The sequence below is a fragment of the Aptenodytes forsteri genome, unplaced genomic scaffold, assembly GCF_000699145.1.
Source record: "Aptenodytes forsteri isolate BGI_AS27 unplaced genomic scaffold, ASM69914v1 Scaffold12, whole genome shotgun sequence".
NCBI lineage: Eukaryota > Metazoa > Chordata > Aves > Sphenisciformes > Spheniscidae > Aptenodytes > Aptenodytes forsteri.
In genome coordinates this window covers 783,185-795,562 of record NW_008794161.1, presented here as the reverse complement: position 1 = coordinate 795,562, position 12,378 = coordinate 783,185, and the positions used below count along the sequence as shown (strand labels likewise).

General features: G+C 44.5%; 3 protein-coding genes across 3 annotated transcripts in view; 1 reads left to right on the top strand and 2 right to left on the bottom strand.

The window, feature by feature from the left end:
* DGCR2 (DiGeorge syndrome critical region gene 2) overlaps positions 1-2,025 on the bottom strand; it is a 55,080-nt gene extending 53,055 nt beyond the window's left edge. The window contains exon 1 of the mRNA XM_019472474.1: positions 1,992-2,025. Within this exon, the coding sequence (XP_019328019.1) occupies positions 1,992-2,025 (34 nt within the window). The remainder of the gene's footprint in view (positions 1-1,991) is intronic.
* A 955-nt stretch (positions 2,026-2,980) lies between these two features.
* On the top strand, positions 2,981-3,952 carry TSSK2 (testis specific serine kinase 2). The gene has a single exon (XM_009281027.2). It carries the CDS (start codon positions 2,981-2,983, stop codon positions 3,950-3,952), a length of 972 nt encoding a protein of 323 aa, XP_009279302.2.
* Positions 3,953-4,529: 577 nt separating this feature from the next.
* DGCR14 (DiGeorge syndrome critical region gene 14) overlaps positions 4,530-12,378 on the bottom strand; it is an 11,380-nt gene continuing 3,531 nt past the window's right edge. The window contains exons 4-10 of the mRNA XM_009281016.1: positions 11,654-11,820; positions 9,439-9,556; positions 8,564-8,697; positions 8,315-8,417; positions 6,828-6,937; positions 5,782-5,897; positions 4,530-5,230 (exon numbers count right to left, since the gene is read on the bottom strand). Of these exons, the coding sequence (XP_009279291.1) occupies positions 4,945-5,230; positions 5,782-5,897; positions 6,828-6,937; positions 8,315-8,417; positions 8,564-8,697; positions 9,439-9,556; positions 11,654-11,820 (1,034 nt within the window). The 3' untranslated portion in view covers positions 4,530-4,944. The remainder of the gene's footprint in view (positions 5,231-5,781; positions 5,898-6,827; positions 6,938-8,314; positions 8,418-8,563; positions 8,698-9,438; positions 9,557-11,653; positions 11,821-12,378) is intronic.

Below are 12,378 nucleotides of genomic sequence, written 5' to 3'. Positions count from 1 at the left end.
AAAAAGAAAAAACCCCTCGGCAAATGGGGGGGGGGGGGGAAATCACAAGTCATCAAGAACCAAGGTGGTTTTTCACACTGGATTTGGCCCTGTAAGGCACATTATCTGCTAAGGCTACAGCAGCAAAAATATCTGGCAACAAAGAGTTTACTGATTCCCTAATTACAGATAGCAGGGGCTGAGCTGCAGCAGGAAGCAGAGATCAGACATTACAGCAGGCGTTACAGGAATAGCCCATCTGAAGAGCACTACATCCCCTTCAAGAGATCCAGTTTTATAGCAATTCACTGAAAATAAATTACATTCCCAGCAAACACGTGAAGGCCCTTCAGTCTGGCAGAATCAAGACTCTGATTTTAGTAGGGCTGTTTAGGTTAATTCACTTGAGGGCGAACACAAAACCAACACCGTCCCACAGGATATTTAATGCCATCTGCTTTTAAGCATGAATTGCACAACGTGGAACTAATCATTCTCAGATATCATATTCCCCTCTCTGTTATTCCAGCTACATCTTGGTATGAGCATGACCAGTTTGAAATGCTGCGGAAGACACATGCCCCATCGCGCTCCTGACCCACGTGTACACCCCATCCATGGTCCCTCGAACACTGCCCAGCCTTTACGTGCACCCCATGCCCAGAAGAGAGAGCTCCCACACCCAGCAAATGGGTAGGAATCATCCAACAAGATGGAGGAGATCAGGCACCAGGCTTGAGATACGCATGCTGATCACAGCCTGCTTCCGCACATCCAGCCCATATCCCAACTTCTCTCCATGTTCCCATGCTTGTTCTTCTCTAATACCTCTCTTTCTCTAACCGTCATCTCCTCCCAAAAACCAAAATAAGTAGAGGATACTTTTTTCCTGTTAGGCCCAGTCTTGCTACATCTGTAGCCAAATTTGGTGCTCCTGATACCTCTCACTGGGTCACCTCCACCTCGCCAGGTTCCACGCCCAAGGTGGTCCCCGTGCTCCTCCTCAATTATCTGTGAAGTTCAGCCATTTCCCCAGGTGCTCTCTGTAGCGGTCCAGCAGCTACCTGTTACTGCTGCATCCAGCCATCTCTCATGTCACATCTACTCCTTTGTCCTGGTCCGTTCAGTGACCCAAACTGCAGGCCAGGGCCTGACCATCTCCCTGCATACCCTAACAGAGAGGTCCTGCATTTCATGGATATAAGCAGATCGTGTGATCATTATGAAATAATTAGGTTTTTAAATTACCTGAGAACTTCATTGTTATTTAGCCAGTTCAGTCCCTAAAGAACATCTCTGAAAGCACAGAAACATTAGTAAATGGATTCCCTTTACATTCATTCATGAGTACCTGAGAATAATTTTTTTGCGTCAAGAAAAAAACTTAGCCTTCAATTATTTCTGAACTAAAAAAAAGCAAAAATTACTAATTTCTTGCAGTCACGATTCCTACCAATGCCATGTTGATCAATTGATTTTTACAAGGTGCACTATAAAAATCGAGTCCCTTGGAAGGGTTTTTCAGTCAGGGACATGAGTTTTGGAAGTGGCAGTGGAAACGGTGGAGAGCTTCTTCTTGCATGAAGACAAACACAGCATCAAACACCCCAGACCTTACAGAAGGCTGCAGGCACCGCTCAAAGAGCTGCATAAGATTTTCCGTGGATGTTCCCTCGGTAAAACATCACCTGACTATAGCAAATGTCAAGACTGCCAAGTCTTACACAGGCTGTCTTGTACTCAGGTGTGGTGCAAGAAGAGTACACATCTGGCTACGCCTGCTTCCCACTAAAAGGTGCTCGGTGCTTCTCCGGACTGGATGACACCACACAAGTGCTCATCCCACACTCAAAGGTCAGCTCATACTGGAGCAGCCACAGCTCTGAGTGCAGGCTATGTATGGTTAAAACTGCTCTTCATTTTTTTGGCTAATTATAAAAATTAGCCAAAAGTTTCAAAAAATGGGAGAAAAAAAACCCAAACAAAAGCCCCAGTGTGGCTGTCAGAAGTACCACTTCTGTTCTTCAGAATGACATTGTCATCCATGCTGGTGGACGAAGCAGGATTGTCCCTAGCCCCTGTGTTGTGATCATCAACATCATCAAGTCTTTGGAGTCACACACATAGCAGCTGTAGAAACAAATTTGAAAAAGCTGAAATCAACGCTAAGCAAAAAGCCCCAGAGGCTGATTACAGTGAAGCAATCAACACGCAAAACAGTAATCCTCAGAGCCCTTCTGAGGAAGGTGCTGGTGTGAACCTTTCTCAAGAATACCAGAAACTGGAAGTCAAAACATAACTCCCCCAGTGAGCAAGTGTTTAAGAAAAAGCCAGCTGCAAAGCCCACAAAAGCAGCCAATCATCAGAGCTACAAAATGGAGGGGCTAGATGAACAGGGAAATGAACTTAAGAGAAGCCACCTCCTTCCCCTAACAAGCCCATGAGGAAAAAAAAAACAGTTCTTGAACACAGCCCCTATGAAGACAAGAAAAGCAGCATCCCATCCCTTTTGAGGAAAGCTGGCTGACAAGGAGCAAGGCCACCATATGCTAGAAGCAAGCCCACGTGGGGCTTGAAAGATCATCCGAGACATACAAAAAGACAAGACAAAATTTCACCTAACGTGAATAAATATAAAAAGACTTAGGTACATTTTAGGAAAGAAAAACATTTAAGCTACTTCCATCCTGTTAGCTAAACTAAATATAAAGATCATTTTACGAAGAAGGTAGAGCACAACCGATGCTTCTCAGCAACTTGATGTTAAGTGTTGCCCTGGATGATGTCATCCGCTAACTTTATAAAAGGACTGAAAGGTCTTTCCAAGTGCCCCGCATAGGGATGGCTGCCTGTTATATCACACAGCAGCCAGCGCTGGGGTGCCCACCCGCCCGCCGCACCAGTGCCCCGGGCAGCCATCATGGTGTATGGGCATGCCACCTGCCACCACGCATGATGCACACCAGCACCAACTCATGCAGCTCCCCCCAGCTGTCCCACCATGGATGATGCTGTGGTGCTTGGAAAGAAAGGCTATAGCCTGAGCAACATGCTAGGAGAAGGCTCTTATGGCAAAGTGAAATCTGCCTACTGCGACCGGCTGAAATGCAACGTGGCCGTCAAGATAATCGACAAGAGGAAAACTCCTCGGGACTTCCTGGAAAGATTTCTCCCCAGGGAAATAGAGGCTTTGCGACGTTTGCACCACCCCGCAATCATCAAAACCTATGAGATTTTTGAGACATCAGCTGGGAAAGTGTACATCGTGATGGAGCTGGGGGAAAAGGGAGACCTCCTGGACTACATCAAGATCACGGGAGCTATGAAAGAGGACATCGCTCGCATCAAATTTCAGCAGTTGGCTTCTGCCATCAAGCATTGCCATGACTTGGACTTCGCTCACAGGGACCTGAAGTGTGAGAACATCCTTCTCGACGAAGACCTCAACATCAAGCTGTCAGACTTTGGCTTTTCCAAATCCTTGTCTCGGGATGAAAACGGAAGAACTATTCTCAGCAAAACCTTCTGCGGGTCTGCTGCGTACGCAGCCCCTGAAGTGCTACAGGGCATTCCTTGTGACCCCAGGATTTCTGACATATGGAGCCTGGGTGTTATCCTGTATACAATGGTCTACGCTTTAATGCCATTTGATGATTCCAATGTCAGGAAAATGATCGGCATTCAGAAACAACACAGGATTCCCTTCCCCAACTCAAGATACCTGACTGTAGAGTGCAAGGACCTCATTTACCACTTGCTCCAGCCCAATGTGTCTCAGAGGTTGTGCATAGATGAAGTTTTGAAACACTCATGGTTGCAGAATCCAAAATCCACCATCCCTTCCCCTCTGCCAGCTGCAGAAGAGGGTGAGTGTTCCCAAAACGTGCGTGAAGGAAAGCCTGAGCTCAAGCAGCAAGCCAAATCCCATTCTGCAGAAGGGGAAGGAGAGGAGAAGGAAACGGGATCCTCTTAAGGATCGCTGGTTTTAACAATATCACAAAGTTGGTCTAACTTGTGAACTGCTGGTTCTCAACTTCAGCTTCTCTGGACCCTTTCAGCAATAGTCCTCGAATTTGGCTTTACAAAGTATAGCAACAGAAGACACAGTACATCTGCTGAAGTGAATGAACAGCTTAACACTATTATTCTCAAAAGACCTGTCTCTGATGGTTGGCGGGGGTGAGAAGTTTCTTTCAAAACACATTGGAAAGTTTCTTTCAGTGCTGCTCACATTTCTCAAGGTCCTGACTACACCGGCTGCAGAATTCACATGTGCATCAACCACATTTTGGATTCAGTAAGAAGGCAGGTTATTAGGAAGTGTCAACAGATGTCTGAAACCTTACGCATACTGTTTTCATAACGTACCAACTCTCTTGACAGATCCACTGTATGTTCAAGAGCATCGGTTTAAACTCCACTTAAATTAAAGAGGAGCCCTGTAAAGTTCTGGGTCATGTCTCGATATATACGTGGTTGTATCCCCTCTCTGCAAAGTACAAGACCAAAGAAGTTTGACAAGCTGGAAGAAAGTCCAGTTCAACCTTTTAGGAAGGCTTACCACATTTTATAAATAGGCATGTCTGTACAGAAACATATTGAAATGCATGGCCATCTTAAGAAGAGAACTATATCTTTAAAAAATTATCGCTGTTTTCCAAGAGTCCAGAAATATTCTCTGCCATTGCAGGAAGCATCCTTTTGTTACAGCAGCCCTGTGCATCCCACCCATGCAGTTCAAAGGGAAGTTATACCACAGCAGGAGATACTCTGCTTCCAAAAAGCACATCACAGGCTATTTTAGCTATATAGTCTAGAGCAGCGCTGGTCCCAGATCTTGTAGCCACTGGCTTCCATTCTGGCAGCTGTGCCTAGACACCCCTTACTACCGATGGCTCACAACATCCAGTTTGCAGACAGCTGAGTACAGCCAGTTCACTATCACCTTGCTGGCGACTGGAATATTCAGAGGAAATCAGATGCCTTCCTTCTTTTAGGAAGCTGCAGTAAATTGTCTGTGATCGATGTAGTATCCTGAGACATCGGCGTCTGAGATACTGTCCTAGATTGTGGGGTGTTTGTGGGTGTATGAGGCCCACTTGCTGGGGTCTTGTAACCAGGAGTTCCTGTGTGGGCTGGGGAAGGAGTATAGCTGGCTCGCAGGGCTTTGTCTGTATATTTACTTGCAGTCCTGTTTACTAGTCTTTGCAAAGCTGGTGACATTGCTGGGCTTAGTCCTTTCGGAGTGAGGCTAGAATAGAATAAACAGTTTTAAAAGATTTTTACAGTAAAAATCTGTCATTTATCAGGAAGAGCATCAATGCTTCCACAGGCGAGCTCGGTGTCCACTCCCCCCACAGACCAGACCCACTGGCTGCAGAAGTCATTCTGCCTGCAGGTAAATGCAGCCTGTCTCTCTAGAGAGACAAGTGACAGAGAAACCTCCTACATCCCTCCCAAACCTGGGTGGCACTGCCTGCTTTTCCTTTGAGCCTGTTCCGTCCTTCCCGTGACCCAGTCAAGCAAGCCTTATCATGTCTCCTCTTTGCAATGAGGCAAGACACTGATCCAGATGCATTGCTGGGTGGCTGTAGGGCAGAACAGTAATGCTGACAAGAGGGAATATCAAGAACAGCCACCTTCCCTCAGGAATTAAGTTTTTTAATTTCTAAAAACTTTTAGTTTGACTGTACCTCTTCCTGCTTCCAGTACTCTTATAATTCCTCCCTTTCTACATACGTTGATTTAAGTATCATCAGAAAATACCCATCCCGAATTCTGCTGTCAGAACAGAAGTCTCACCTGGCCAAGTTTTCTGTCACTTTTCGAAGTGCCTCCTGCTTCTTTGCTCGGTTTTTAGCTGCCACTTCATTGGCCATCTTGAGTCCTAACCTCTCACGGCGCCCAGGCTCCAGGATCTATAAATGCGTCAAACAGTTCACTCGCCAAGGCACTCATGAGTGCTGCACAAATGAGTCAAAGCACCTTCACAGTTGGATTCCAGCCTACAGGGATCTAAACTGTGGAGAAGTGGGGTCAGCCCACACCTCTCTGCTGCTATATAAAAGCCAGAAAGGACACAGAGAGACCTTCAACCTATCTTAGCAAGTAACAAAAATGGTAAAACCAGTTCAGTCAAGGAGGCAGCCATTATCTCTGGCATTTCCTCCTGCTCTCTCCTAGACAAACAATGTCACCTGTGTCTTGCCTAGCCTGGCCTGTAGCCAGCCAGCTAGCTTGCTCTCAGGCAAACACAGACATTGCTAAACAGCAGGAGTACCAGTCAAGGGCTTCAGCGTCTGACAAAACAGAGGCACATACAGCAAATTACACCTTTCTTAAACTAAGAGTCTCAGACAGCTTACATTCAACGACACCAGCAGGAGACAGGTGGCATGCAGGGTCAGGTGCCATTAGCAAAGCCAGAGCGCCTTTTCTACTCTCAAGTGATACACCTGCCTCAGGCTGTGACAGCCAGAAGATCAAGAAAGAGGGAAATCCTACAATTTCTACCCATTCATACATTAAAATCAGAGAAATCAGGCATTTCTTCAGCTTGCTGTGAAAGCCCCTCTGTCTGGGCCCATCATCAAATATTGAGTCTCACTCTCCTGCCAACAGCGTGTGTTCCACCTCAGGTATCTCCACCAAGTAGCTTTCATGTGGAGCCATGTCCACCTCCACCCTCCAAGCAGAACCTAGATTATTAGTCTCAAGGACTGGGAACACAGCCCAGAGATGTGTCACACTCCCACAACAATGTTAATCTATTAATTACTCACTTGCCTTTCCCTTCTTAGTCCTTCCCCCCTCAAAAGAATGACATGCTGACTCCTGACATGAAATACCTTGAAGGCTGGTCCAGGTGTTCTGTCCACGTAAGGCGTTTCTGACCCTTCTAGACGCAAAGGGGTGCTTTCGATTTCACCCCATGTCATAAAAGGAGACTCATTCACACCTAAAAGAAATTTTAGAAGTCATGCTCATGCAAGACATTTGACTATTCATTCACCACAAAAAAATCCAGAGAAACAAATTATGAAACACAGCAAATTCATCAAAACACAACGGAGCCCCTCCACTGCAGAGGCAGTGACAGCCGATGTTGAATAGCAATATGTGCTTCCCATTAAAAGGGCACGACCTTAAACTCACAGGATTGCCTGTGGCTGTGTCACCCTCTAGGTTACAACACCCAAGCACTGTTCTTTCCATGTGTTTATTTTTGCATTTGGTGAGCTTTTGCTTAGTGACACTTTCATTTTTTCCTCTGCAGTACTAGTCTTCCCCTCTGCTATTGTATGAAAACTCCTTCAACACAGGGAACTATTTAAAAAGCAGGGAAACGGGCAGAGGACTCAAGATACATGTAATAGCCAAACGTACCCTCAATTCATCTTGAGGCTAGCGTGTACCAAACAGTGACTGCCCCTTGTCTAACAGCTGCAACTGCAGAATAGATTCTAAGAGCCTGATTAAGTCACTGGCTAGAAAATCCTGCTGCCCAGGGTTTGGAAAAAGCGTTTACAATGGAGAAAGGAGGTGCGCTCCAAATGCCACCTACAGGCTTTCCAGAGGAAAAGCCTCAGTATGTTCACCTTTTAGCATAATAACAAAAGACAGGGAAACATAATGGCTGGTGAAGAACAGCTAAAAATTCAGATACCACATTTCAACTGGAATAAAAAATAATCAGTTTGTTCTAACTGAAAGTATCCTGCAGCTAATACACCTGAACAAAAGGAATCTATAATACACAAGTGTATTCAGACAAAGGAAGAACCTAGAAAGCAGACGACCTGGAGGAAAACAGTAGGTTAGACTGTGAAGGAAGTGAGACATGCCACATCCCTATTAGCCAGGCTGAACCATCACTCAGCAAACTACTGGACACACTGACACAAATGCTCCTCATTTTGAAAAATGAACACCTGACCTCGTTGGAAGGTTAATGTTTGTGAAACGTTTGAATTCTTATCTTTAAGCTCTAGAGAAGCATCACCCAGGGATAAAACAAGCAGCCACAGCACCCCAGTTGCCTAGGAAGGCTCACTGCCCTCTAGATGATTCCTAAGCAATGACACAGCAGCTTGCTCAGAGCCTCTCGGGTACAGCATGACTCCTCTTGCCAGTGTATTGGACTAGGACTTAAGCACTGCATTGAGCTGGCATACACAGCACACAAGAAAGTCACCAGCTCATGAGACATATATGGATAGAAGGCTTACCTCCTTGTCTAAACCAACAATGATACCCCAGTGTTGAACAAACAGAGCACCAAAATAAGTGCAGTAGCAGTCCCCTTACATCAGAAAAAATAAGAAAACCCTCTTACCAGGGGCAGGAGAGGGGGTAGCCACAAATCCATATCCATTCACTTTTGGAGACTCTTGGGGTATCAGTTCTTTCCCATCTGGTCCCACTTTGCCCTGTTTGTACTGAAATAAAAAGAGACAATGCCATCCATGTGGAGAAAGGTGTGAGACAGCTGTATCTAGCACACACACAGTTCTCCTGGTTGACGAACAACACTAGAGGGCAGAGTCTAACAAGATTTTAGTCAGAAGAAGTAAAATTATCCAACCTGAGCATTGAGGGCTGCAGCTTGTTGGAGCTGTGATTTGCTCACGGCTTGGCTAAAAGGGTCCTTCACAAAACGGGTGTTTCGATGGATAACTTCCCTGGGCTTCTTAAACACGCCATCCTGATCAGGTACACCTTGAAAAGCAAAATGTCTTTTAAGAAAGGGCTCAGGTAACACTAGGCAGTGTGCTCTAAAGCTCCCGACCAATGTGACACTTGCCACACATTCCTACACAACACAGAATCCATCAGCAGTTGCGGTATGTATCTCTAGTGATTTAAAACAAAATTTGCACTATATATATACTTTGTAACACCTGAAATCTATAAAATTAAGATAATTTTTTTTTTTTTTTAAGAAAACACTCAACAAGACTTTCTTTTCTCTACTTACTGGTTTGCAGAAATTATCGATTGTACATTTATAGCCAAAAAGAAAACCGAGTTTCCAAAATGATGTAGTTTTTCTATAGCAACCAAGGGACCAACAAGCCCAAGCAGCACTCTTTGAGCAAAAGCAAAGAATGAATAAAGACAAGAAAGTGCTCATAAATAAGATAGACCAAACCGGAAAGAGCTTTGGCTCCTGAAGACAAGTGCTTCTATAATACAGATAATGAGCTTCTCAATGACAAACAGAACATGATCAAACTTTGCAATCAGACAAAGGAGCAAGGTCCAAAGATAGAAAAGGAGAAAAAAAAAAAAAAAGAAAAAAGACTTGTTTAAACAACTTTACATATCTGAGCTTCACAGAAGAAAAAGTGCAGTATTACCAGTAAGAGCTGCTCAGTCATCTATAGGAGTGCTGTAAGCATTGTTTGGAGTCAACCCACCTAGAACCAATGCCTCTCCTGAGAAACCTGCGCGCCTCACCTGTCGGATAATACATGAGCGTGTTTCGAGCCGTGTACTCCCAGGTCTCCAGTCCGGCTTTCACATTCTCCAGAGCTTGCTGCTCTGCTGAAGGAAGTGCCAGGTTCTCATTTCGTCGCTGAAAGGGCGATGGGAAACAAAAAAAATAAAAAAAGGAAAAAATAAATCAGATCTGAAACAGACTCCTGCAACCTTTTAATCAGGCATACACAACTTGGAGAGCTCAATCATGAGCTCAGCTACCTGCCCTAGCACACTTTCATCTGGCACGGCACAAGCACTCTCTCTCTGGTAAATGGCATTTGAGAAACCGTCCTGTTCCCAGGTGAGCTTGCAAACAACAACTCCATATGCAGTTCTGGTATAAAAACAACTGAGAACTAAAGAATTAACTTCTCAGAAAGATTATGTTTATGACTTTGTTTATTACATCTTGTGACAACACTTGTGATGGCTCAAACTACTTCTGTTTTTTTTCTATCTACTAATCAAAATTCAAATGAAGCATTCATTGCTAAATAAGGGAAGAGCAACATACGACACTTATATCTAATATTAAGGCAGTCTACAAGGCTTTGGCATGTAACCTTGGGGGAATATTTGTACCATCCTAGTCTCATGCAAACTATATTAGCTGAGGCAAGCAGTAACCAAAGAACAGATGCTTCTTCAATACTGAATCAGAGAGTTCTCAAACATTTACATAGGCAGTGCAGGTATGGAAGCATTTGACATATTCACGCAATTACTTGCGTGCTGTTACCAGCATACTAGTATCACTGATACCAAAAAGAAACTAACAGAATGCAGTCAGCCACCGATAAGTGGTGGACCATTTTAAAATTCTCACACTAATTAAACTAGACAATTACTGCCAGAAGCTAATATTAAAGACATCAACTGATGTTGTCTTTAATAGGTATCGTCCATGTATATTTAAATAGCAGCATTGTCACTGAATACGTTAAATGAGGCATAGCGAACTTGTCTGCTACACTAACAGGCATGCTGCGCAAGGACGTGCAAGGTCTGAACAGAGTGCTGGCTGACAAGAAGACGCACAACATCAGCACAAGACCGGCTCCGGCAACTTCACCTTGACCTGAAACAACCCCTGTGCTTTGGGAATGTTCTCCTGCCGCCTGCCTTTTAATTCTGGATGAAAGCATTCAAGCAAAGAAGATGCATAAGGAGCCACAGAGGGCATTTCTACTGTAACAGACTCTGAGGGTTTACATTAGCTGGGATAAAAACATGACACTCACAACAGCAGCAGTAAACACTCATGCGTCAGTGCCAAACTTCATTAAAAGGCACCGCAGCTCACATCCATCACTGACACATCTGGCAACAGTGCCAGCTGCTCACTGCTGATGGACAAAGATCGACATGGCAGCCCGAGAACAGCTCCTGAACCTCCCACGAAGCTAGCTGAGGAAGACAGCACAGCCAGCCATACTGTGTACAGTACTTTACTTCGGCAGCTGAATGGATTATTACTGATAATAGAAACAGAAAAATGAAGACAGACAGACAATCTAACCGTGAATAATAAAGGGCTGATGGACAAACAGCATAGAATCATAGAATCATAGAATCATGAGGTTGGAACCCACTAAACCATGTCCCTAAGTGCCTCATCTACACGTCTTTTAAATACCTCGAGGGATGGGGACTCCACCACTTCCCTGGGCAGCCTGTTCCAATGTTTCACCAAAACAGCAGGAACTGTTCTCAGCTGCTCTCCTTGGTCCTGCTGCTTATGGAAGAGACTGCCGAGAACTGCAATACTTGCACTTAGTGCAATGCTTCACAGTCTCAAAGCTTTAGGAAGAGACAGATCCTCAGCAACTATGTCAACACTATTCTTGGGTTACAGATGGGGAAAAAACAGAACTGCAAAAGGAAGCAATGAGCTGTCACAGGACCCAGGAAACTCAGGCTTAGCTCAGATTTAGATGTGATCACCCCATGCACCTACTATTCAAAATCAAGACCTTTCTATTCTTATTCAATAATATGAGTAATTCAACAGTCTAACACAATAGCCCCATGCTCAGAACCAATGAATTCTCATCCGTATTTATAGCAGGATTTGAAAACAGAGGGTGAAATAATATTCTCTTTAATCAAACAAGAAAGAAATATAGTAAAATGGTGTTTCCCTGTTGTGTCACTTTGGAAGAGCAGAGATACAGCTGAGCCATTTCCCTACCTGGGCATACTGCTCTTCTGCACTGTACAGCCAAGCATGCTTGACTTTCTCCTTCTCTTTGGCCACTTCCATGATCTGCTCAAACGAAGCATTATCTTCACTCGTGTGTTTTGCTAAGAAGCTGTCCAGACTGGGAAGCACATCTTTATCATCTTTTTCTGCTTCTCCTAGCAAGAGGAGGGAAGAAGCCTGAGAAAGGTTAATACCTCCCTTTCTATGAGAGCACTATACATAACTCTTGATCCCTTCTGACAGCGAGCTTTCTACGGACCGACTAATAATTAACACGAAGCTCAGTGAAAAAAAAAATACACGCAGAATGATACAATAATGAATTCTTTTTGGGTAGCATATAACCAACTTTCACATAAAACCTTTTATGGCATTTATAGCTATTTGTGTTAAAGGGAAAATGCACAAGTGGCCAGGTGCTAGCAGACATTTTTAATATACTATATGAATAGCTCTGCCCCTACAATCTTTGCTTACTTACAGAATTAATTGCAGGTGATGCAGTGTGCTGCTTTTGGCTGGGACAGAGTTAATTTTCTCCATAGTAGCTGGTACGGGGCTGTGTTTTGGATTTGTGCTGGAAACAGCGTTGATAACACAGGGCTGTTTTCGTTACTGCTGAGCAGGGCTGACACAGAGTCAAGGCCTTTTCTGCTCCTCACCCCACCCCACCAGCGAGCAGGCTGGGGGTGCACGAGAAGCTGGGAGGGGAC

Coding starts and splice junctions, on each gene's coding strand:
- TSSK2 (XM_009281027.2), top strand. CDS start 2,981: ATGGATGATGCTGTGGTGCTTGGAAAGAAAGGCTATAGCCTGAGCAAC.